This window comes from Pinus tabuliformis, chromosome 1_2 (assembly GCF_031772625.1).
Source record: "Pinus tabuliformis cultivar Carrire ecotype Pingquan chromosome 1_2, CPIR1, whole genome shotgun sequence".
Classification (NCBI taxonomy): domain Eukaryota; kingdom Viridiplantae; phylum Streptophyta; class Pinopsida; order Pinales; family Pinaceae; genus Pinus; species Pinus tabuliformis.
Genome location: NC_142298.1, coordinates 44,457,449 through 44,482,322, shown reverse-complemented (window position 1 = coordinate 44,482,322; position 24,874 = coordinate 44,457,449). Strand labels below are relative to the sequence as shown.

The window sequence follows — 24,874 nt, the reverse complement described above, 5'->3', positions numbered from 1 at the left end:
AGAGGAGATGAGATTCATGATCCATCTTGTCCAAGTGGAATTGAAGCCAAATGCCAATAACATCTGATGAATATAGTTCCAGCTGAGTTTGTCAAAAGCTTTAGAGAGATCAAGCTTTAGAATCATACCTGGTTTTTTCAGAAGCTTTAGAGAGTGGATTACTTCATTTGAAAGAATGATGTCGTCCATTATCTGACACCCTTCTACGTATCCAGTCTGCTCCGGCGAGATGAGAAGAGGAAGGAGAGATTTGAGCCTATTTGCTAGTACTTTGGAGATGAGCTTGTAGATGACGTTGCATAATGCAATCGACCTGTATTTGTCGGGCGTATTTGGTTCATCCCCTTTAGGTACTAGCGCTAAGAAAGTGGCATTTAGGGAGGGGAGAATCCAGTGCATAGATCTTGATTCCTCCACTAATTCCCATACCTCTGTCTTGATGAGCTCCCAAAACTCATGAAAGAAATTGGCGGTGAAACCATCAGGACCAGGTGCCTTGCCATCCTTGAGTTGGGCCATCGCAGCTTCTACTTCCTGTAGTGAAATAGATTGGAGCAGTTTATTGTTATGGTCCTCCGTTATGATTTTAGGAATGTGCTGCGTGATGGTTCTAATTGCTTGATCTCTGCTTCCTGGAGGCTCCCTGAGAATTTCCTGAAAGTAATCTTTAAATTCCTTTTCCATGTCTTCATGCACTTCTAATCTTTCCCCTTGTTGATTGTTGATGAATGCAATGTTGTTGTGCATTCTTCTTTGGATGGCGGATCTATGGAAGAATTTTGTATTCTTCTCCCCTTCCTTGAGCCACTGGATTCTGGACTTTTGACGCCATAGGATTTCTTCTTGCTGCCTGCAAGCCTCAATTTTAGTCCAAAGGGTCTGCTCCTGATGCGCCTGCTCTTCTGTCCTACCCTCCAAGATGATAGTCTGTTGAAGTGAGCTCATTTGCTGTTCCAACTGTTTGCGATTCTCAAAAATGTTGCCAAACTGAGTGTGGTTCCAAACTTGGAGAACTTGTTTTAGGTTTTTTAATTTATGTTGGAATTGGAACATTTTGGCTCCTTCAGGTGGGATAAAGGATTGCTAGGCCTCGCTAACCACTGCCTTGAAGTTAGGATTTGAGAACCAGAAGGCTTCAAATCGAAAAGGTCTGTTGCATCTTGTACCTGGCCGTGACCATTGTAACATAATGGGCCAGTGATCTGATCCTCCTTGGGGCAATATGGAAGCATGAAAGTCCCCTCCCAGGTGTATGGCATTGTCCGAGATGAGGAACCGATCTAGCCTGGAAGCGATATGCTGAGTACCCCTACGCTTATTGGTCCAGGTATATACTCCATTGGAAGTCTGAATATCCATTAATTGATTACTTTGAATAAATTCTTTGAGGCCGCTACTATCACCTTCTAACCTTGTTCTGCCGCCGTGTTTCTCCTCCATCGTCGTTATGATGTTGAAATCGCTGCCACCAATCCAGAGGGGGAACTGCCTGTTAGAATTGAGAATGGTGAGAGTATCCAATAGTTCCAATTTTTGCTGTAAATTTTGCGGAAAATATACATTTGAGAGATGCCCATGAATGTTTGTGCCGATGAGATGGAAGGATGCTTGGATGAGGAAATGGGTGGCATGAAAGTCTTGAAGAGTGAGAACCTGCGGGTTCCACATGATAGCCAGTCCTCTGGAAGCCCCAGAGGCATCTACTGAAACTGAGCAGCTGCCTGACCAGACCTTATTGAGGATTCTTTCTATAGCAGTGTTATTACTTTTCGTTTCTTGAAGAAAAACTAATGATGGTTTTTCTTGCTGGATCAAGTTTTTTAACATTCTGTGTTTTGAGGGGCTATTGAGCCCTCTCACATTCCAAGAGATGAGCTTCATGGGGAACTGTGGGGTTTGGGTTTGTAGAACTTTGTCAACTTAGGGGATCGCCCGGATTCCATAAGTATTTCTCTTACGATAATGGTCCTTTGCAAATCTGTTTTGCGCCCTCTTTTCTTTGTTTCTTTTAGAATTTTTTTTCCATCCCAGGGGCTTCTTGCTTGTATACCTAGACCTTTATTGTGCTGAGCTTTGGTAAGAACTCCTTCCAGCCTGTCGATTTGCCATGGGGGTATTGAATTGTATTCTCTCTGTTTGCAAGCTGTTTCCAATTTGAGGATATCCAGACCATCCAAACTGACATTCTCTAGATCCTCATCCATAATTGTGGGGGTACTTTGATCTTCCATGGATGCGTTGTCATGCAGACTGAGGGCTAGAGCAGCATCTAGCTCCATTGCAGAGGACTGCTGGCCTGACTCTGGAACAGTTTTCTCCGAGGTAGAGGGATGTAAGCCAGTACCTGGAACAGGTTTTTCCGAGTCAGAGGATATTAGTAGGCTGGATGGATCGGATGCGGAGGATGGCCGAGAAGCTTTGATAATCTGGGAGGATGAGGGTGGGGAGGGGATCTCCTGAGGATCAGAGCTTTGATTCTCTGAGGGATCAAGAGAGGAGAGTAAAATGAATCTGTTCTGGGAATCAGGCTTTTTGGGGCTTTCTGGGGCTGCAGGATTTTTCTTTGCATGCCTCCGGCGATTAGGGACTTTAATGAATCCTTCAGAGTCTTTGCTAGATTCATTAGCAGAGGTTTTGGGCTGGGTATTCAGAGGACAATCTCGGAAGAGATGGCCATGTTCATGGCATTTCCGACAACGAAAAGGGATATGCTCGTAATCTAATGGTTGGATCCATTCAAAATCATCATGAAAGAGACTTACCGAGTCTGCAAGAGCTTTGGTCAAGTGCATCTGGACACAGATCCTGGCGTATGAGGTGTATCTACAGGTTTTGGTTTCCTCAGCAACTTTGATGAAAACCCCCAATCTGTTGCCGATGTCCGCTAGCGTTTCCTCTTTCCAGTATTCCACAGGAAGGGAGTACATACGTATCCATACTAGAGCCCAACTGAAATCTTCCTTATCTGGGTTAAACCTAGCTTTCCAATCACGAAGGTATAGACCTGAGGAGTTAAAGAAGTATGGGCCGCCTTCAAATATGCGAGATTTTTCCTCCATGCAGTGGAAAATGGCCGTGAAGAAGCCTTTGGCACCAAGCTGCAGAGTGACTTGTCCTTTGGGCTTCCATTTTGAAGCGATCCAGCCCCACAGAGCCTTTTCAGTTGGCCAAAATCCTAGGAATTTGCCTATGAGCGCGTGGCCCTGCATAAATTGGATTTCGTTGTTGATTCGATGACTGGGGAGGTCAACTTTGATTCGTTCTGCAGCCTTTTAGGATGCATGTTGCCGAGGTCGCCTTTGGCTGTGACGTTGGAGTCTTTTGGTTCACGCCTTTGTCTTTGTCATCCGCTTCACGTGCTGCTGAGGGGTCAGCTTCATTATTGACTAGTTTGGATCCCTGATCTGTTTCTGGGAAACTGCCAGGAGGGGACAGAGGTACTGCAGGCTTGAAAATGTCAGAGGCAGAAGCGTTGAAAGGAGGGGGGGAGGATCCCACCCTCCCGAAGGTGCATCCATGGGAAGGAGGTCAGAAGGTGCACCGCGACGTGAGCTTGGAAAACCAGGAGTATGCAGGGATTAGGGTTGTCTCGTACTGAGCAGAGCGAGGCATCCAATCATTCCCTTTCATTAAAATCAAGTAAAGAAATTTTTTTTTTTGTTTCATGACTTTAATTTGTATGTTTTGATTTTTTTCATTTTATTTTGATTTCATTTAAAAAATATTTAAAAAGCTAAAAAAAATTGAAAAATTTGCATTTTTTGTGACTGTGAGATTACTAAGGAATTAAATCGAACTGAGAATTTATGCTTTCACATTTGAAAAATTAAATTTAATGTGACCTACGACCCATTAAAATTTTAAATTTAATTAAAGTCTTTTGATTTTTTATTTTTGGTCACATTAAAAAATTTAATTAAAAATTTGTCAATTGAATTTTCTTCATATGCTTAGCACATTAAAAATTTACCTAAGGGATAATTAAATTCTAATATGAAGTTCCCTGGTGTCTTTTTGTGTCAAGTGTAAAATTTTAAAGAAAGAATTTTGTGGTATTGATTTCTCTATTGTCAAACACGATTAATGTTTAGAATCATATCTAAAGATTAACTATAGAAAAAAGATAATTTCTAGATTTGGGTTATTGAAGAAAATAATTTTAATTCTAGAATCATATATTGCTTAGCAATTAAATTTCATAGCTCTTCATGGTATTTAATTTCTAGAATATCTTGCATGATAAAGTTTTGAGCATTTACATTTAATCGTTCATGATTGTCACTTTCATGACATTTATAAATTTGCTCTGGATAACTTGTTTTCATTTAGTGTATGGTTAATTGAATATTAAGGTACTGGTCTAAAATCATTTCTATCTTGAGGTTGTATTTGTCTTAATTGTTTGATCTATCAATCTCAGTTAACCAGGACTTGTTTTACATTCATCAAGTTGTTCATCCTTAAGTCTCCTAGAGCCTGTGTTCCACAGGCTATCCTCATTTATTCACCATAGGGACTACCCCTCTTGGCTTGTCTAGGAGAAAGCCTAAACGGAGTGAGCAAGGATTAGAGTGACAACCCTTACTGTGAACGTTGTCGTGGTGCCTGGACACTTTGTGCGACAACACAGTGTATATGAAAGCTACCTCAAGTTTGTGAGGTACATGAAGAAGTCTTGTATGAAGGCTTTGTATAGGCTCCTTAGACTTTATGGATCAAGGTTGGTCCTATATGAGTTGTTTTCTGATGACAACAGAAGAAACCATGTGTCAGAGGGAGCAACATTGACCGAAAAGATTTGTTTAAGAGGGAGCAGTTAAGGCTTCCTCAAGATCCCTTGCTTGAGCTTCAGAGGGACTTGATCTCTGTATTCAAAGTGAAGGATTTTGACTAGATAACCGATGCAGTTTAATAGCATCCGTGGTAGAGGGAGCAACCAGGGTTCCCACAACAAAATCTGCTTCAGAAATAACACCCAGGTAGGGTAAGTTGAAAGTAGCCAAGATGAGGGATCAAGCGAAGGAAGCAAATTAGTTCATGGTTGAACCAAGATATGTGGCTCTACATGTGTTAAAGATGTGAAAATTCCAAAACCAGAATCCTATTGCAGCAATTGGAAATTATTCTCCTAATTGTTAATTTAATTTAACAATTTATTTATTGTTTTCTACAACAAATACTGAATAAATCATACTGCAACCTACACAAGTAAATCTGCGGCATAATAAACGCTGGAAGAAATGCTCATACACACCTAAAATAACTCTGTTATTTTTGGACAAAAGTCCTCGGAAAAATCCAACCTGGGAAAACCGGTGCAACAATTGAGGGTTTTATTATTATGCAACAGTGAAATAATCTGAGTACAATTGGATGTCGAAACTGGGAACCCTACAAAGAAATACTGGCAAAAATCTGGAGAGGAATTTTCCTCACCCCACAGGCAATCTCCAGACACAACTTGCCTTAAGAATTTCGACCCTTTTAGCCTCTGCATAGTTGGATGGATGTCTAGCCTCAGATTGGACTTGATAAAGTCGTTTTGCCTTCTGCTGACCAGAAAGACGCTTCTCCGATACTCTCGGACTCCTTCTCGACCTCTGGTACTGAAAATGTCAATCTCTCCCAGCAAATCGACTTTGCCTCTAGAGGCCACTGCGTTGCCCCAATGTCAATCTTATTGTGGCTCTTCTGCCTCTTTGGAAATGCACTAACCGGACCTAGAATCCTTCCTCTGGCTTCAGTGTCTTTGCCCCTCTCTCACTACTTCGATTTCACTAGCTCTCTCTCCAGCAAGTGACTATTGCTACTCTGGAAATCGATCTGCTCATGAAATCAAATTGCACAAGTGTCTTCTCCATCACCACATCGACCTTCTCTTATAATCCTATGTTGGAGCACCAACGACCAAGATTAAAACATAATCAATGGCTAGGATCATCTTGAAGTCGATCCGTGGTAGTTTCTAGATCATTCACTCCTTAAATTAATTAATTTTGATTAATTAATTATATTTCCTAAGTTTAGACTTAGAAAATTTTTAAAAACTGGTTAATAATCTAATTAATTCATTGCAAGGCAGAATTTCCAAAAATGATTTATGGGTTTTGGAGATCTCATGCATTCTAGTCTCTCCACAAAATTTCAAGGCTAGAACATATCCAATGCTACAAAAATTAACACTCCCTCTTAGCGAGGAATGTGTTCTAGTGCTACTGCACACCTTGTAGCAACACCTTGTCTCTGCATCATCTCCTTTCACGCTGCTGATGTCTGGCTATACTCCTCACCTCACTCTTGGTGGTATATCAGCAACATGGTGAAGTCTTCTTCCAGCCTGGAGGAAAGCCTATCGATCTCTGCTGAAGTTGCCTGTTGGTCCTTCTCCTCCTAGTTGTCTTTCTCCCTGAAGGGACACTGGGTACTATAGTGACTGAGCTCACCACATCTGAAGAACTTGACCTTAGACAAGTCCTTCTTCTTCTTTCTCTGCTCACCCTGTCCTTGACTGGGACCCTTAGATGCGAGGGCCACATTCTCCTCCTCCTTCACTTGTTTCGATCCGATGCTGCTGCCACTAATGGAGCTCTTTAATAAAGCTCGTCTCAACTCCTCCTGCTGGAAATTGACCCACATCCTGTCCCACCTTGGAAAGGTATCTCTACCAAAAATACTTTGGACGAATACTAGCCACTCCTCGAAGATGTTGTTTAGTGCCAATCACACTAGCTTTGTGGGTTGAGGCACTGCCTCAACAATTGACAACTGGTCCCAGACCTCCTAAATCCTGGTGAGGAAGGGGTCTATGCCTTCCCCCTTCTGCATCTCAACTTCTCGTCTAATTACATCTTTCGCTGCTCAGAAGTACTCTGGTATAGCGTGGAGAGAGTCTCCCACATATCTTTGGCAGTATCTTTGCTAGCTATGTGTGAAACAATTTGATCCTAGACGGAGGCAATATCTTTGCCAGCTATGTGTGAAACAATATGATCCCGGACTCCGTCTAGGATCAACCTCTTCACCCGTGCCATCTCCTTTCTATACTCTTTCAGATGGTCTGCGTCCTGGGGAACTATTACCATTGCATCAATATACATCTTCGGGCCAAACTCATCTAGAAGGAAGGACATCCTTGCCTTCTAGATGACATAGTTGGAAGCTCCATCCAACCTGTCTTGATCACGAAGCCTAGCAGTGGCCATCTCAACAAATGTCGAAAATCTTCTCTTTTCCTTCTGCTCAGCTATTCACACTCCCTTGTGGAGTGAGAAAATATGCTTACAATGACTGTTGATCTGCGGGGAAAAAATTGAACTTCTTGAGACTAGAAGTTCCCTGAGGAAAATGTTCCCTTAGTGTGTGCTCTTCTTCCTTCCACCCGATGCTATCTTTGCTCTAGCAAACTGCTGCAAAACCACTACGTCTAGTTAGAGATTTGCTCTACAAAAAATATTGAGTTGCTCCCTATGCCTATGGAATCACTCGATCTGGAGAGATCAAATTTTTCTGCCCCACTCAGAAAAATCGAATCTCCTCAAGTAACTCGACCTCTTGGCAAAGTGACTGCGTTGCCCTTGGGAATTTCGGCCTGCTGCCCATAATGGGCAGCGAAATTTGTTCTCTCTTCGCCTCTAAGTTCTCCGGCCGATCAACTGCGCTTTGGTACCATGTGAAAATTCCAAAACCGGAATCCTATTGCAGCAACTAGAAATTATTCTCCTAATTGTTAATTTAATTTAACAATTTATTTACTGTTTGCTACAACAAATACTGAATAAATCACACTGCAACCTACACAAATAAAACTACGGAAGAATAAACGTTGGAAGAAATGCTAGCACACATAAAATAAAATAGTTATTTTTGGACAAAAGTCCCTGGAAAAACCCAACGTGGGTAAATCGGTGTAGCAGCTGAGGGTTTTATTATTATGCAACAGTGAAATAATTTGAGTACAACTGGATGCTGAAATTGGCTATCCTACAGAGAAATACTGGCAAAAATCTGGAAAGGAATTTTCCTCACCCCACAGGCAATCTCTCGACACAAAGTGCCTTCAAAATTTCAGCCCTTTGAGCCTCTGTGTCAGCCTCTGGACTGCTTTGCGTAGCTGGATGGATGTCTAGCCTCAGATTGGACTTTGATGAAGTTGTTATGCCTTTTGTTGACCAGAAAGACACTTCTCTGGCACTCTGGGACTCCTTCCCGACCTCTGGAACTAAAAACGTCAATCTCTCCCAGCAAATCGACTTTGCGTCTAGAGGCTACTGCGTTGCCCCAGCGTCAGCCTTTCTGTGGCTCTTTTGCCTCTCTGCAAATGCACTCACCAGATCTAGAATCCTTCCTTTGGCTTCACTATCTCTGCCCCTCTCACTACTTCGATCTCACTAACGCTCTCTCCGACAATTGACTACTGCTACTTTGGAAACCAGTCTGCTCATGAAATCAAACTGCTTAAGTGTCTTCTCCATCACCACATTGACCTCCTCTTATAATCCTTTGTTGGAGCACCGATGGCCAATATTAAAACATAATTGATGGCTAGGATAATCTTGGAGTCGATCCATGTGAATTTCTAATACATTCACGCCTTGACCTAATTAATTCTGATTAATTAATCATATTCCCTAAGTTTAGACTTACAAAATATTTAAAAACTCGTTAATAATCTAATTAAGTCATTTCTAGGCAGAATTTCCAGAAATGATTTCCGAGTTTTGGAGATCTCATGTATTGTAGTCTCTCCACAAAATTTCAAGACTAGAACACATCCAATGCTACAAAAACTAACAAAAGAACCATCATAGTACAGTTGGTCAGGCACAGTCAGTTATGGTTTGAGATATGACTCAAACAATGATGTACAACTGCAGGGATATACATATTCTGACTAGGCAAGGAGTGCAGATTACAGTAAGAGTACTTCAGGAGGATGCTTCAGTTTGTGCTTTGCTATGATTTCTTGGATAAGCAGGAAGCATAAATCTGTCACATTCAACATTGTAGAAGCAAAGTATATCGCAGCTAGTGAAGCTTGTATTGAAACGATATGGCTTCGGAAGCTGATTGCAAGATTGTTTGATCAGGTAGGTGCATATGATAGCATGATGACAGGCAAGGCACCTCGAGACCTAGTACTAAGACATGGTGTAGGAAGAGAGCAGTATGGCTCCAGTATCACCAAGCAGATTGTCCCAGAACAAGCTTGAAGTGATTAAGCATGTCTCTCTCAATAAGGAGTGATGAGACAACAACATTAGTGGACAACCATTCTTATGGAGAATGGTCCTATATATTTCTCAATGAGAGAAAGTGTTGATATGATAACAACATGAACAATCATTCTCCCTATGTCAAGGATGTTGAGCAATTGTAGAGAATGGTCCTAGATCCAAGATCACTCAGTTGAGTGTGTGGCTTTTAGCATCAAGCTCAATCTCTCCAGACAAGATGAGGAGCTAATTTAGCATTGGGCCCAATTGGTCATGTAGAGTGTGGCCTTTGGAGCTTCGCCACGAGTCAAAAAGATTGACCAGGATGGTGAACCAAGACTAGTCTAGGTCAAGAGTACCAACTAAGATTACGGGTCAGTTGTACTGACCAGAGTTATGATTACTAGTTGATGCTAAATATTATGCCATTTGCTTGGAGTATTGACCAAGATGGGTTAGTAGTACCGACCAGTTGGGGAAACTTGTTGATGTTGATGATTTACCACATGTCACAGTTGGCAATGGATGACTAGATTATGGTAACTGAATGATGATGCTATATGTCAGAGTTGTTGACTAAGCTATAGATGATTGTTAATTTTGGCAACTAGGGCCAAACTTCACCTTGAACAACTCATATGAGGCAGCGAATATTTTTATTGGATTCCTCTCTCCGAGAGGTGTAGGATTGATCTAAAGATCATCCCATTCTGACATGTACAAATGGAATTATGAATTTATTTTGATTATGGACAAATTGTCAAGGTCGGCCAACAAACTCATGTAGGCTCAGAAGCCCAACAATCACGTCTATTCATCCTCAATGTTTGCATATAAATACAAGGTGCCTCCTCCTCATTTGGACACTTCACTCACTCACACATCTCTCTCTTCTTGATTGGGTATGGATTTCTGAGGCTTCTCTCTCTCCACACGTGTGAAGAAAGCACTGTACTTTTTCTGTCCTTGCGTTGACCGAAAATTGCAGAAGGCTGTTTTGACCAATGTTGACCATATTTGACTGCGGTTTTGTGTGGGGTATTTCTGTTTGGGCAGGCCGTAGTTCTGGGCACGAAATCCGAGGCTATTTGACCAAAGTTGACTATGCTAGGGCTTGTTGCTACATTGACTTTCGTTGACCATGTTTGACTGGATATTTTCAGACTATTTTTGGCTGATTTGATTTGTTGTTGGAGGCCAAGTTGACCGAGTTTGACCGAGCTATTTTGGAGGTCAAAATCTGCGCTGTTGACGAACGTTGACTTTCTGGTTAGGGCTTTCTGTTTTTGCTATTTGACTGATCAGATTTCACTGTGATTGGGTAAGTGAATATTGTATATTGTACTCTTTCTTTCTGCTGAACTTTTGAAGAATTATAAGAAGAATTGATCGAGGGTTTCCCCACATTGGGGTTTGTCCCTTGCTAGTGCCATATCTTGTGTCCTCTTGTCTTGGCTTGTCTTGTATTGTTATTGTTTATGTTCTATCTGCATTTTACTATGATGATGATGTGATTGCTAAACTGGATATTGATATTGGGCTAATAAAGAAATTGAAGTAAAATTGCTCTAAGCATACAACATACCATTGTTATCCAAAAATTAACATGGTATCAGAGCTGAGGTGAAGACAAAGCCCAAGCAAGAGTGAGAAGAGCAATCACTGATCAAGGACAAGATTCAATGGCCTCCACATCCTACTTCAAGTCTGATGACAAGCTTCATGATAACTCTGATTATCATGCATGGAAGATGTCTCTTGATTTGACTTTAGAAGAGCAAAGATGTTATGGATTATGTGCAGGGAAAGATTTCAGAACCTCCTTCAAATGCACCAGCTGCTGCTAAGACAAAGTACAAGAAGGGTGAAGTCAAAGCCAAGAAGATCATCAGGGATTCTATTCATAAGCATTTAGTTGCTTACATCTCCGATTTGAACACATCAAAAGAGATATATGATAGGTTGGTTGGCATGTTCAAATCTAGCAATGCAAACTAAATTCTTTTCCTCAAGAACAAGCTGAAGGATATAAAGAAGGGAAGAAATGAAGATATTCAATCCTACTTCGTGAGGATTATTGAGATAAAAAATGATCTTCTTTCAATTGGAGAAGCTATTGCTGATAGGGAGTTTACTCTCATTGCGCTTGGAGGACTCCCTCGTGAATGGCACGTGTTCAACACTACTATTCTTAACAACGACAGGATTCCAGGTTTTGAAGAACTGCTGACTAGATGTTCTCAAGAAGAAACAAGGATGATGGAACTAGATATGCCTTCAAATAGGAATGATCCTATTGCATTCTCTGCTCATGCTAAAAGAAGAACAATGCAGGTTCAAACAAGCAATGTCAAGGAAGGTCAGGTTTCAAAAATGGAAAGAAGGGAAGATGCTTCATTTGCAACAAGTTTGGCCACTATGCTAGGGAGTGTCCTAATAGAAGGGATACACCTCATTGATGACAACCACAACAACAACAATTTCAGGGGCAACAACAACCAAAGAAATGGAAGATTCAACAACCGAGGATAAAGGAATGCTCCCGCTCCTCATCAAGGAAGTGGTTGCCCTCCCAAGAAATCAAGAAACACCAGGTATGATGAATCAAATGTTGTTGATAACAAGCAAAAATAATTTTATCTTATATCTGCCCTCTCCACTGCATCTCCTTCGGACACTTTGGGAAATTGGTTGATTGATAGCGGTGCCTCAAGCCACTTCACTGGGTATAAGGAATCTCTTTCAAATTTGATTGAAAAGGATACAACTTTGGAAATTATCCTTGGAGACAATGCCACCAATCCCGTGAAGGGAGTTGGGAATGTACTCTTCAATTGAATCAAGGTAACACCATTCATCTACAAGAAGAATTATATGTACCCGATCTAAAGAACTTGGTATCTATCTTGGCGATGGAGGAAAAAGGATTGAAGGTGGCATTTATTGATGGAAAGGTACGTGTGTGGAATAAAAATTTCAAAGATGCATTTACACTTGGCTTCAGGGTTGATAACCTATATCAAGTTGGAGGAAGCCCATTGGGAGCTATGTCTTGCGACATATCACTTCAATCCAAATTATGGCACTGGAGGTTTGCTCATCTACATTATAAGGCTCTACCCGATGTGAGGAAGATGGTGACAGGTATGCTCGAATTTAAAGTAGAACATGAAGGTGTTTGTCAGGGGTGTGCTAAAGGAAAGCATACAAAGGGGCCATTCCCCTCAAGTGATAGCAAGACTACTGACATATTGCAATTGGTTCATTTTGATCTATCTGGTATTATGCTTGTGAACTCATTCGGAGGATATTTATATTATGCTATCTTTATGGATGATTTCTCTCGCAAGACTTGGATATATTTCTTAAAGAAGAAGGACGAAGTATTCTCATGGTTCCGTTCTTTCAAAGCTTTGGTCGAAAATCAAACCGGGAAGAAGATCAAAATATTGAGGACCGATAATGGAACCAAATATGAATCAAATGAGTTCAATAACTATTGTAGAGAAATTGGCATTAAGAGGGAGACTACTACTGCATATACTCCTGAGAAAAACGGTGTTGCTAAAAGGAAGAATTGTTCTATCGTGGAAGCCACTCGTGCCATGCTTCATGAACAAATCCTTCCGAAGTTCTTATGGGATGAGGCTGCAAACACCGCTGTGTATGTTCAAAATAGATGCCCTCATCAAGCGTTGGACTCCAAAACTCTCGATAAGTTTTCACCGGTAAGAAACCTGATGTTTCTCACTTCAGAATTTTTGGTAGTCCCGTATATTTTCATGTGCCGAAAGAAAAGAGAAGCAAATTGGATGCTTCTAGGAAGAAAGGAACATTTGTGGGTTGAAACTTCTAAGGCATATAGAATCTGTGTCTAGCCAAAGAGAAGTGGAGATAAGTCATGATGTCACCTTTGATGAGGATGTTGCCCTTGGGAAGATTAGTAACCTTCCTCTTCCAAGGAAGGACAAAGAAGCAGATTCAGGAAAGCAGGGAGAACCGCAGGATGAACCGATTCCCGATGTTGAAGGGCCAATGAATCCCATTGATCACCCCCTCATGAGCCATCCTCCTCAAAAAGGAGACCCTCATGGTTTAGGGAGATGCTTGAAGATGCCGAGAGACATGTTGCACCTAGGGGGACATTTCGTGAAAGTAAGAAGCCGAATAGGTACCAAGGGTACTTAACTGCAATCAACACCATTGTTCAATATGACCCTTGCACATTCGAAGAAGCTGCAAAGCACCAAGTTTGGAAGGATGCAATGAACAAAGAGTATGAATCGATTATGAAGAATGATGTCTGGGATGTGGTCCCTAAAGCCAAGGACAAATCCGTTGTCACCTCGAAATGGCTCTACAAGATCAAACATGGAGCTCATAGAAGTGCTGAAAAGTTCAAGGCTAGATTTGTTGCTCGAGGCTTCTTTGAAAAGGAAGGTGTAGATTATGACAAGATATTTGCATCAGTTGCCCTCTACACCATCATCCATTCAATTATTGCCCTTGCTGCCTCGCAAGGATGGAATCTACAACAGATGGATGTCAAGATTTCCTTCTTGCATGGTTGACTTAAGGAGGAAGTCTATGTAGAACAACCTAAGGGGTTCGAAGTTCAAGATCGTCAAACACATGTATGCAAGTTGAAGAAAGCCCTCTATGGGTTGAAACAAGCACCCCAGGCTTGGTATGAGAGGATTGATAGCTATCTAATGAAGTTGGGATTTACAATAAGTGAAGTTGATCCGAACCTTTATTTTAAGGTTGAGAATGATAGACCTCTCATCTTGGTACTTAATGTGGACGATCTCTTTTTGACAGGTGTGAACCCTCTTATTCATTAATATAAGAGGGAGTTGGCTTCTGAATTTGAGATGAAGGACCTAGGATTGATGCATTACTTCCTAGGGTTGGAGGTCTGACAAAAGCCAGGTGAAATTTTCCTTTCTCAAGGAAAATATATTGTAAAGATACTTGAAAGATTTGGGATGGTGGACTGCAAGTCCATGACTACTCCGATGGAACTTCACTTCAAGAAGTTATGTAGAAGTGTTGCTAGGCTGGATTTGGGAAATCCTTCTGAGTATCGGCAACTCGTGGGGGCCTTGATGTTCTTGGTGAACTCCCGTCTGGACATATGTTTTGAAGTGAACACATTGAGTCAGTTTATTGTCAAGCCTCAACACATAGATTGGATTGTTGCCAAGAATCTCTTGAGATATTTCTGTGGTACAATCACTTATGAACTGAGATACACTGCCGGGAATGTGAGGTTCAATGGTTACTCTGATGCAGACTGGGCTGGTAGTGTGGTGGATCGTAAAAGCACATCTGGATGTTGCTTCTCTGTAGGTTCTGCTTCGATATCATGGATGAGTAGGAAGCAGAAGTCGGTTGCATTAAGCACTGTTGAGGTTGAATACATTGCTGCTAGTATGGCCTCCAGTGAAGTTGTTTGGTTGAGGAAGCTCTTTAGTGAGCTATTTGGACATATGTTGGATACCACCGTGATCTTCTGCAACAACCAGAGTGGGATTCATCTTTCAAAGAATCTCGTGTTTCATGACCGCTCCAAGCATATTGATATCAGGTACCACTTTATTCAGGATATGGTACAACAGGGAGCAATAAGGCTCCAACACATTGGGAATGATGATTAGGTCGCCGATATTCTTATGAAGCCCTTGGGGAAGGTCAAATTCTTAACCTTCCGTGAACGACTTGGAGTTGTGGAGAGACCCTCTTATGTGGGTCCCATATGAGATGGATGTTGAGCTCTAGGAGCTCTGGGGGGCTTGGGGTACTTCTTGGAGCAATGAGCGACCATAGGGTGAGTGGTTCACCTTCTCCTAGTGGTGCGTTGTGTACAGGTGGGTGGTTTACCTTCCCCTGTGATACCTCATGGTGACATATGCATAGGTTGAGTGGTTTACCTTCCCCTATGGCATATGGGTAGGATGAGTGGTTCACCTTCTCTTGCTGGCACATCCTACCCATGTAGTCCGGGACTTATGGGAAGTACCTCTCATCTGGCCAATGAGTAGGGAAATGAGGATAGGGACCATAGTACTACCGATGAACGTATCGTGTACTACCGTACTCCCTATGCTAGGATGTTGATATTGATCTGGGATCAATGGGAACTGACTTCGGGTCGGTTAAGAGTGTATGACACACTCTCTATTATTGGAGACTGACTTCGGGTCAGTGGAGAATGATATGATACATTCTCAATCATTTCTTCTTTCTTCATGGTTCAGCAGAGCAAAGACATGGATGGTACAAATTGTCAGACAATTTGGTAGGTGAAGCTCTCCCTTGTTGAGAGGGAGTGTTAATTTTGGCAACTAGGGCCAAACTTCACCTTGGACAGCTCATATGAGGCAATTCATATTTTTATTGGATTCCTCTCTCCGAGAGGTGTAGGATTGATCTAAAGATCATCCCATTATGACATGTACAAATGGAATTATGAATTTGTTTTGATTATGGACAAATTGTCAAGGTTGGCCAACAAACTCATGCAGGCTCAGAAACCCAACAATGACGTCTATTCATCCTCAACGTTTGCATATAAATACAAGGTGCCTCCTCCTCATTTAGACACTTCACTCACTCACACATCTCTTTCTTCTTAACTGGGTATGGATTTTTGACCCTGCTCTCTCTCCACACGCGTGAAGAAATGATTGTACTTTTTATGTCCTTGCATTGACCGAAAATTGCAGAAGGCTGTTTTGTTCAGAATTGACCATCTTTGACTGTGGTTTTGTGTGGGGTATTTCTGTTTGGGTAGGCCGCAGTTCTAGGCATGAAATCCGAGGCTGTTTGACCTCTGTTGACTGTGCTAGGGCTCGCTGATGTGTTGAGTTTTGTTGACCAGGCTTGACTAGATATTTTCGGATGGTTTTTGGGCTGATTTGACTTGCTGTTGGAGGTCAAGTTAACTGGGTTTGACCGAGCTGTTTTGGAGGTCAAATTCTGCCCTGTTGATCAGCGTTGACTTTCTGGTTAGGCCTTTCTGTTTTTGTTGTTTGACTGATCAGATTTCACTGTGATTGGGCAAGTGAATATTGTATATTGTACTCTCTCTCTCTGCTGAAATTTTGAAGAATTATAAGAAGAATTGATCAAGGGTTCCCCACATTGGGGTTTGTCCCTGGCTAGTGCCATATCTTGTGTCCTCTTGTCTTGGCTTGTCTTCTACTGTTATTGTTTATGTTCTATCTGCATTTTACTATGATGATGATGTGATTGCTATGTTGCACGAAACTTCTAGGAACTCGGCGTTTCGGGCCGTACCTGTACCCGAACCTCTGAAACTTGGCCGAAACTCGACCATCATGTAATCATCTATGAGAGTTAATATAGACTTGTTTTCCCTTCTAAATTGTCATCTATGGGCCTTTTTCCCCTTTTTCTTGCAAAGATAATGTGTTATTCACTTATTTATTTATACATATTTTTTTTATATATACATATATGATGTTTCAGCTAACGTTTCGACCAATGTTTCCATTTTTGGGAGGTGACGTTTCTAAACGTACATGTTTTGGAAACTCTGAAACGTTTCGGCGTTTCGTGCAACTTAGTGTGATTGCTAAACTGGATATTGATATTGGGCTAATAAAGAAATTGAAGTAAAATTGCTCTAAGCATAGAACATACCATTGTTATCCAAAAATTAACAATGATGCTATATGTCAGAGTTGTTGACTAAGCTATAGATGACGCTGATACTGATGATGAATTGTTATAACCTTTTCTTAGAGAAATTTGTCAACACGAGAACATCTAGATAGTCATTATGAATACCTCCCTAGTTAAGGAGTGTTGAATTTTGTAACTATGGTCAATGTTTATAATATATATTTTAGCGTTTAATGTATTTTGTAAGTATGTTCTTCATGCTTGGGTAAGAAAGAATATATTAAAAGACATGTTCTTCATGTCGGTTGTAAAAGAGAAAAAATTGAATTTGTAAAAGATGAATTTTAGGCTCCCAAAGATGAAGTCGGCCTCCTCCTAGTCAAGTCAGCCCAACCTCTAAGAGGTACCCATTTGGCCAGCAAGAAAGATATAAATAAGAGTGATTCGACATCCTCCAATGGCAATTCAGATTACTCGTCCAAGAAAGTATGTTTTCTGTTGATAATGCGAAGGATGGACAAAACTAAAAGGACGAAGATGAGAAGTCTCTCTTGATTAGCCCTCACTCTTATGGATTTAATCTTGTTCTTGGCTCTCGCACATATGACGAGGAAGGCCAAACCTCTGATGTACTATAGGATTACAGGAACAAATTTATGGAAGGTAGAAGGCCTAAACTATTATGTGGGCAGATGACTTGACGAGGAGGATGGACCAGGTTTGACCTAGTGTTTGACTAAGATGTATCTCTGTTGAACCAAAGAATTTCTCTATTGAAAAAGTTGCTGGGTTTTCCCCATGTGGGTTTTTCAGCCCCTTGTTGCTCTCTCTATAAGCTCTTGTGCCCTTGTGTGGCTGTCTCTTCATGATCCTACTGGCATATTGTTTTATTGTTGAAGTTCTTTGAATAATTGCTTTATGATGAGCAATAAATGAAAGAAAAGATCAATCTAATCAAATTCATAAGAAGCAATTATCGGACTAGAGGACTCTTGAAAAATCAACAACACCCTTTCATGGTGGGGCAGACTTGCTTCTTTTGAGCCTACATGAAACCCAAAAACAAAATTTTATCTTATTTTGTTTTCCATAACTCTTCTAGGACAACTTAGGAGGCCTCTTGGCAATACCTGCCCATGCTACACAAAAATCAACAAATTGTTCAATACAATTGTTGATTATAATCTGTAATTTATATAATGTATGCTCATGTTTATAAATTATTTATAGCTGAATGCCTTCAATTTATTTTGTGTATTTAACATTTTCATTGTTCTAGGCTTTTATGCATTTGTCTTAATAATTCTCTCTCTATATGTGCGTGTTATATTGGATCCGTCCACCTTAAGATCCAGATTCACTCCAAACTTAGAGGATTGAAAAACTGCCAAAACTGACTGCAATAATGATCCTACCGTCATTCGTTCACTTGTTGAACCTTTGGATTTTGAGGTCACCTCTGATACTAACTGCAATCATGAATAGTCTAAACAGAATCCATGGCAGCAGTAACAATCATAATATGCTGGAGCTTATTGATTTGAAAGACAAGGGATAGGGTTTACTGAAAGAGAGGAGGGGCTCGGAGATGTGGTGTTGTTTGCTGTAGAGATATTTAAAATAATAAAATTAGACGATTTCACCTATATATTGTTATATATGCACCATGATCTTTGTTGTATATACTTACAGTTGTATATAATTATAATTGCACTATGATATAGTTATATTAACAGTCCTCATCTTATATATTGTTGTTGATTAACCCGACAAACTAAAAGCTATAGTTATAATGTTGACTAGCTTAGATTCATTTTAACTCTAGATCTATCAAGCGTTGAGGGTGATCAAGTCTCATTTCACTCTAAAAGAGGTTTGCACCTCAGGAGATTTGATTCCTCTTGGTGGTAGATCCGGAGTTAAGATGGATCTAGGCTGGTTTAATTATTGAGCCGAGAGGCTCATTTTACAACCCAGTATGATGTGTTCTACAACCCAGTTTGATGTGTAAGGGTGCCCGTTCGTCATCAAAGTTGAAATTTTGCTCATGTCGGCCAAAGTAAAATTTAAAAAAAAAATCTAAAAATAAAAAAATTAAATAACTATACAAAATATTTAAATAATATTGGCTCATAAAAAAAATTGCATGTGAAGAAATTGGATCCTTTTGAGCTCATGTTAGATCTGTATTTAAAATGGATCTATGCTGGTTAATTAATTATAATTATAATTATAAAATCAAAATTATAAATATAATTATTAAATGTGTTATTAATAATTATAATTTATATTTATATTTATATTTATTTTCAGGTAATTTTACTGAGTCAAAATGAATAGAACATCGCTTCCCTACTGGTGGGCTGGAGAGCTCTCAATGTGGATTGTTGATATAACTTTATCGCATAACGTTAACTATACACTTATTCTTTAAGTAACTGGAATTATATTATAATGTATGTATAGTATCTTTATATGTTTTGGTTTGCTTATTATTTATAAGCATTATACATCAATTATTTTATTTAATTATTGTATACTAATTTTTTATGTAAGTTTTATTTTTAAAATATATAAAAATATTTTTATATTATTTGTACTGTGATCTGGATCCCGTCTTTTCAAAAATATGATGAATCTGTATCCAAATCATGATTGCTTAAAAAGTTTCTTTTTGCGATCTCAGGCTCCATGTTCCCACCTCCCCGAAACTAAGTGCAATGTATGATTTATATAGGCATTATCGGATCCAATCGAAAATATACACTTTTCTATTTCACTGATATAACTGGCCAATTCAAAGATGAAAGTTGCTACTTCGTAATTTTTTCATGCAATAACTTGTATCATAATTACTACAAAATGCAGATGAAATTAAATGCAAACTGCATGCTTGACAAGATGATTACATTGTTCATATTTAACTATCCTTAAGGATTTTTCATTGCTTATATGATTTGCAGACTACGTATGAGAATTTCCGGTACAGATCCGAAAATAGAATTAATCCTTACAATCTAGGGGCAGTAAGGAACTTTCGTGAAATTTTATGCACAAAGATACCAGCCTCTAAGACCGACTTCCGAGCCAAAGTTGAGCGGGATGCATCAAGACACGTGGTGGATATTCATTCAAATACAGACTATCAAGATGACCCAGGAAATTTCCGCACCAAAATTGGTTCTGATGTGGAAACCGGTGGAACATCAACTGGAGAACATGATCTGGAGCTGGAATCCAAAGATGAATTGCAGAGTCAACTTAAAAATGGTCATGATATTGGTTTGGACATTAAAGATGACAGTCAAGATGCTTATCAAGAAGCTTTTACACGTGCTTTAGGGATGCCACTTCACGTAGATGTCAGTGATACAAGAAGTGGAGCTCATCCCAGACAGTCTAGTTGGGGTAGAAAAAGTGAAAGCTGGGAAATCTCGCCTGATTTACTTGCAATGGATTCAGGGGCTAGGGAGAGTGGCCGATTTAATGGACGCAATATCCCACCAGAAAGGGTAAACAAATAGGTATTTATGTTTGAGATCCATTTTCTAGTTAAAAATGGTTCTTGAGCAGGTTAAATGAGATCTACAAGATCACTCAGCTGCTGGATTTTGCTCAGTCAAGCCATTTGTACCCTTTTAATATTTCACATGGCAGTCAACATAACCAGTATCATTGTTTCTCTCTATGTTTTTCCTGATGTATATGTATTTTTGATTTTTTACTATGATATTGCTGATTCGACAGAGATGATTCTTCTGTAAAAGCTTTTGAAATGTGTGAAAAAGAAAAATGAGTGATTGTTGAGCTACATCTAGCGTTAGGAGAATTATTGGGGTTTTGATCAGAGATGCATGATAACGACTGCAGAAGCAGAATATATGATTATATTTGTTGTGGAGGATGCCTTTTCAGAGGCTCTTTGTTGGAATAATTTCATCAAGGTCCTGTTTAAATTTCAAATTGTAATTCTGGTTCCGTTTCTGTTTGCCTCTTTATGTGCTGCTTAATATCCTATTTGGCATCCAGTATGCGATCTTTTAAATCCTAATCATTATCTGCAATATGTACATGTGAAGACTTGGTTGCTTCTAGAAGCAGGCTTTAATCTCCTTAATTTGCTGATGTGAAGTCCTATGGCAGAAGAAACTAGAGCATTAAGATAAAAACATAAAGTTAGTGTAGGATTGCCTCCTAACAAGTAACAAATCATGTCTGACAATATCTGATTAGGCCCATTTTATGTCTTGTTTAACTACTTTACTAGAAGCAAGCAGTAAAGTGGCATCCAAAGTCAAATTAAATTAAATCAAAATAAATAATAATTAAAATATATTTGAGGTTTAATAGTCAATTTACCTCGTCCATTTGGATTCTATGGCAACTCAACCTTTGGTAATTGTTCACCTGTCTGGGGAGCTGGACAGTTAATAATAATATATGGTGGTAAGAATGCTTTTCTGTTCTAAGCAGCAGTTTTGGATGATTATATAATTTTTATATGATGATCATATAATCTTGGCTCTGGATCAAGATTCCGAGTAATTCTAATTTGGCAGCTTTCGTTGAAGGTACTTTATAAAAGCATCATAATGTCCCAATAACCCATTAAAAGGAACAATTCACTTATTCAAGTGTACAGTTACAATTGTTCTTAACCAGACAATATCATCTAATATAAATGGATTTGTATGCATTGACATTTATGTGGTGATCTTCATTATTAATGTTTACTTAACCTTTGTTGTACATCTTAAGCTGGATCTCAATGTAAATGCTGTGCACCAAAGGCATTTTTTTTCACAAATTTATTTACAGGTGCTAAGTGAGTTGGGCATCACAGACAAGCCAAACTTCAAGATCTTTGATGACATATGTATATCGTTTATGACAATCAAGCATCCAGGTAAAACGAGAATCATTAAAGGTTTCATTTGTCTGTTTGAGGGTGAAATCTGAACAGCAATGTTTGATAGTATTGACGTGTTAGGACCTATACAAAGTCTTACCCAATTCCATGGGCATATTTGTTAATAAATATTTCAAGACATTGAAGACTTTATACTGTATGCAGAGATTCCACTTACATTACTGAGAAAACACCAATACACAATTTGAGGTACAATTTCTTACTCTGTTCATTGAATAACAAAATCTACAAGCGATTCCTATACCTCTGAAGATCTCTCTATTAAACTACTTGGTTCTTTTCAAGGAATGGGAAATGATTATGCAATTCACTCTTACATCTTTAAATTGTTAGAGCCGGTTGGAAATTAGTAATTACGGATCACTTCAACATCCATTTCATCATTTTTAACACCTTTTCTTGGTATGTGAAATGTTTTTATACCATTATACAGAGGGATATAGTGATTATAATTACATATTTTTTTTTTTTTACTTTGCAGTAAGCTTCTAAATCCCACTCTGAATAACCTAGGAGCCAGAGCTACTCGTTATAGTAAAGTCTTCAGGAGGTTTAAAAGATAACAGTAAATTTAACACAGTTTCCACAAGTTCTGCTATAAGTAAATTCTACAGCAATATTAACTAAATTTTCCATCTTGTCTATCATATCATCCTTATGTTGACAAAATAGTCATTCGGTCTACATATCGTTGATCAGTTTCCTTCAATAAGTAAGCTAATAGGTGTTGAAAAGTAGCGAGTAAAGGTCATCTTGACTGGTGCCTTAGTCAAAATAGACATCGCTCAAGTCTTCCTTAGCATGCATGAGTTCCTAGAAATCAGGACGAGTCATGAAGCAGTTAACATGTACACTGAATTTGGAGACTCAGATTTGTTTATCTCCAAGTGCTAATTTATCTTTCGAAAGGGACGAGTGAGATTCTCAAGGTCTAATTGAGGCTAGGATGAGTTACAAGAGTCAGTTTGACTCAGCTAACTAATCAATCACAAGTCCGAGTTCTAAATTTAATTTGCCAGATATAGCTGAGTCAAATTGCTTATAAGGAGGGTTGAAAGGCACAATTGTATCATAATTATCTGAGCACGGGTTTTCTGTGAGAGCTGGCTGCTGGGAAGAGCATGTAAGGAGAGCACTATATGCGGCTTTTGACAGAGAGAATCCTTGCAGAAGTGCACTGATATTTAGGAGTTAATTCCTAAATAATAGGGGCTGCCCAGCACTAGGAAATAGGAGCCAGGCAGCACAAGGATTTAGGAGCTGAGTCGGGGTTTATTGCAAGCAGGTTTCAGCTAAGTATTAGCAGTGAGAACAAGCTTGTTCTCTAGTGAAACAGATTGCCTTGTAACAAATTCTATTTGCTCAATTCTGTCAATAAAATTCTACAGCTAGCAGAGGGTTTTCCCAGTTGGGTTCCCCGGAATTTTTTTTTTGTTATTGTATCTGTTTTTTAAATTCTGTTTCTATTCTGCTGCAAATTTATCATAGAGAAATCCTGTGTCTTGGTGCAACGAATTGGTTTCAGATTTGTTCATTCAAGCAGTTGCAGGATTTCAAGGAAAATCTACAGTAGGTGAGGCCAAAATAACCCATACCCAAACCTAGAAGGTTGGAGTTGCAGCCACAGGAGAGGTGATTGTCTGTGTCTTGATGTCTTTACTTTTGTAAAGGGTCCACAATCTTTACTAATGCCTATCTCCCACTTTGGCCTACATCTGTTAAAAAATGTGGTGCATTTTAGTAGGCATACATCCCGTGCAGTGGAATGTGGACATCATTCCATCTTGCTCGTCTTCAGTTTTAGTTCCTCTGCTTTCCCATGGCCCTGGCTTCATTTCTTACTCTAGCCATGGAGTGTTGAATCTGGGCATTTGTCTCCATTGTCCCAAAGATAACCTCTCAATTTCTGTTAGCATCATCTCATTTTTGTTGCATAACTCGATTCATAATGATTCTCCTTGTGTCCTCCATGCCATTAAGTTCTCGACTATTCTTGCTATTGCATTCTTCATTGCTTCCTCTAAGTCGATTGCAATATTGAAGACACTTTTGCTTGTCATTTTTGGGTTCATCAGCGAGAAAATCGAAGGTCCTTCCTCTTCTCCTGCCATTGCTCATGTTTCAACTTTCAACACCTAGCTTCATGACTTTTTCCACTTGCTCCCCTATTGGAGAGCATTGGTAGGTGTTGTAAGTGATTTGTTTCCTCTCAACAATTGCTATATAATTACATTATTTTTTGACCATCATGAACAAGGGACTTTCTCCTAGGATTGGGAGTTACGCATTTTGGTTGATTTCTATTGTAGCTTTGCAAAGACTAAGCTTCCTTTCGTTGATGAGAGTCATCCCTATTTTCCTGTAGTAGATGTGGCTAGTGGGTCTCACAAGGCTGAAAGGTAAGAAGCTCCTTCCAATTCCTTATCCAAATCCTAGGCAAACTGTCAGCCCCACTCATTGATAACCAGGGAGTTGAAAATCATTTGTTGGTGGTCAATGCATGGCTTTCAAAGGGTGAAATGGAAATAACATTTTGTCTTTCTATCAAATATTTTAGGGAGGTGGACTGCTCAGATTATCATGGCCATCCAAAAATTGTCAAATATTGTCATGAATACCTCCCCCATTCCCATGATAGATCTATCATCTATGTTTCTCTAAGCAAGAAGCATCACTTTGACCCTAGGTTTCAAGGCCTAAAACACCAAACTGCATTTTGAAACATTGAAAAATGGCTTGAAACATTTCAGGGTTATTTGTTATTTTGAAAGTGCATTCCAAAATGTGGGTCCTTGTTTCAACGTGGACATGGAATGTTTTGAGTCCATGAAATCTCTAAAATGGTGCATGGGGCCCAAGGAGAGCAAACAAATGCCTAATGAAACCTAAGCAATGACAAATCAACCCTAAAACTTCTCTCTCACCACATTAAATAGTGATGACCCTAGAAACACTTCTTCCAATCCATGGTCTACTGTTGAGCATGCATCTATTCTATTGATGAAGATGAAGATGAAGATGAGATGGATATGTATTAGCTCATGTATTTTGGCACACATGGGATCATATATAAATGTTGATT

The 24,874-nt window shown here is 39.5% G+C and overlaps 1 protein-coding gene across 1 annotated transcript in view; it reads left to right on the top strand.

Moving 5' to 3' along the window:
- Positions 1–20,840, top strand: part of LOC149204346 (protein S-acyltransferase 8-like) — a 142,755-nt gene extending 121,915 nt beyond the window's left edge. Inside the window, exon 6 of the mRNA XM_089394692.1 lies at positions 19,826–20,840. Within this exon, the coding sequence (XP_089250818.1) occupies positions 19,826–20,386 (561 nt within the window). The 3' untranslated portion in view covers positions 20,387–20,840. The remainder of the gene's footprint in view (positions 1–19,825) is intronic.
- The last annotated feature ends 4,034 nt before the right edge of the window (positions 20,841–24,874 follow it).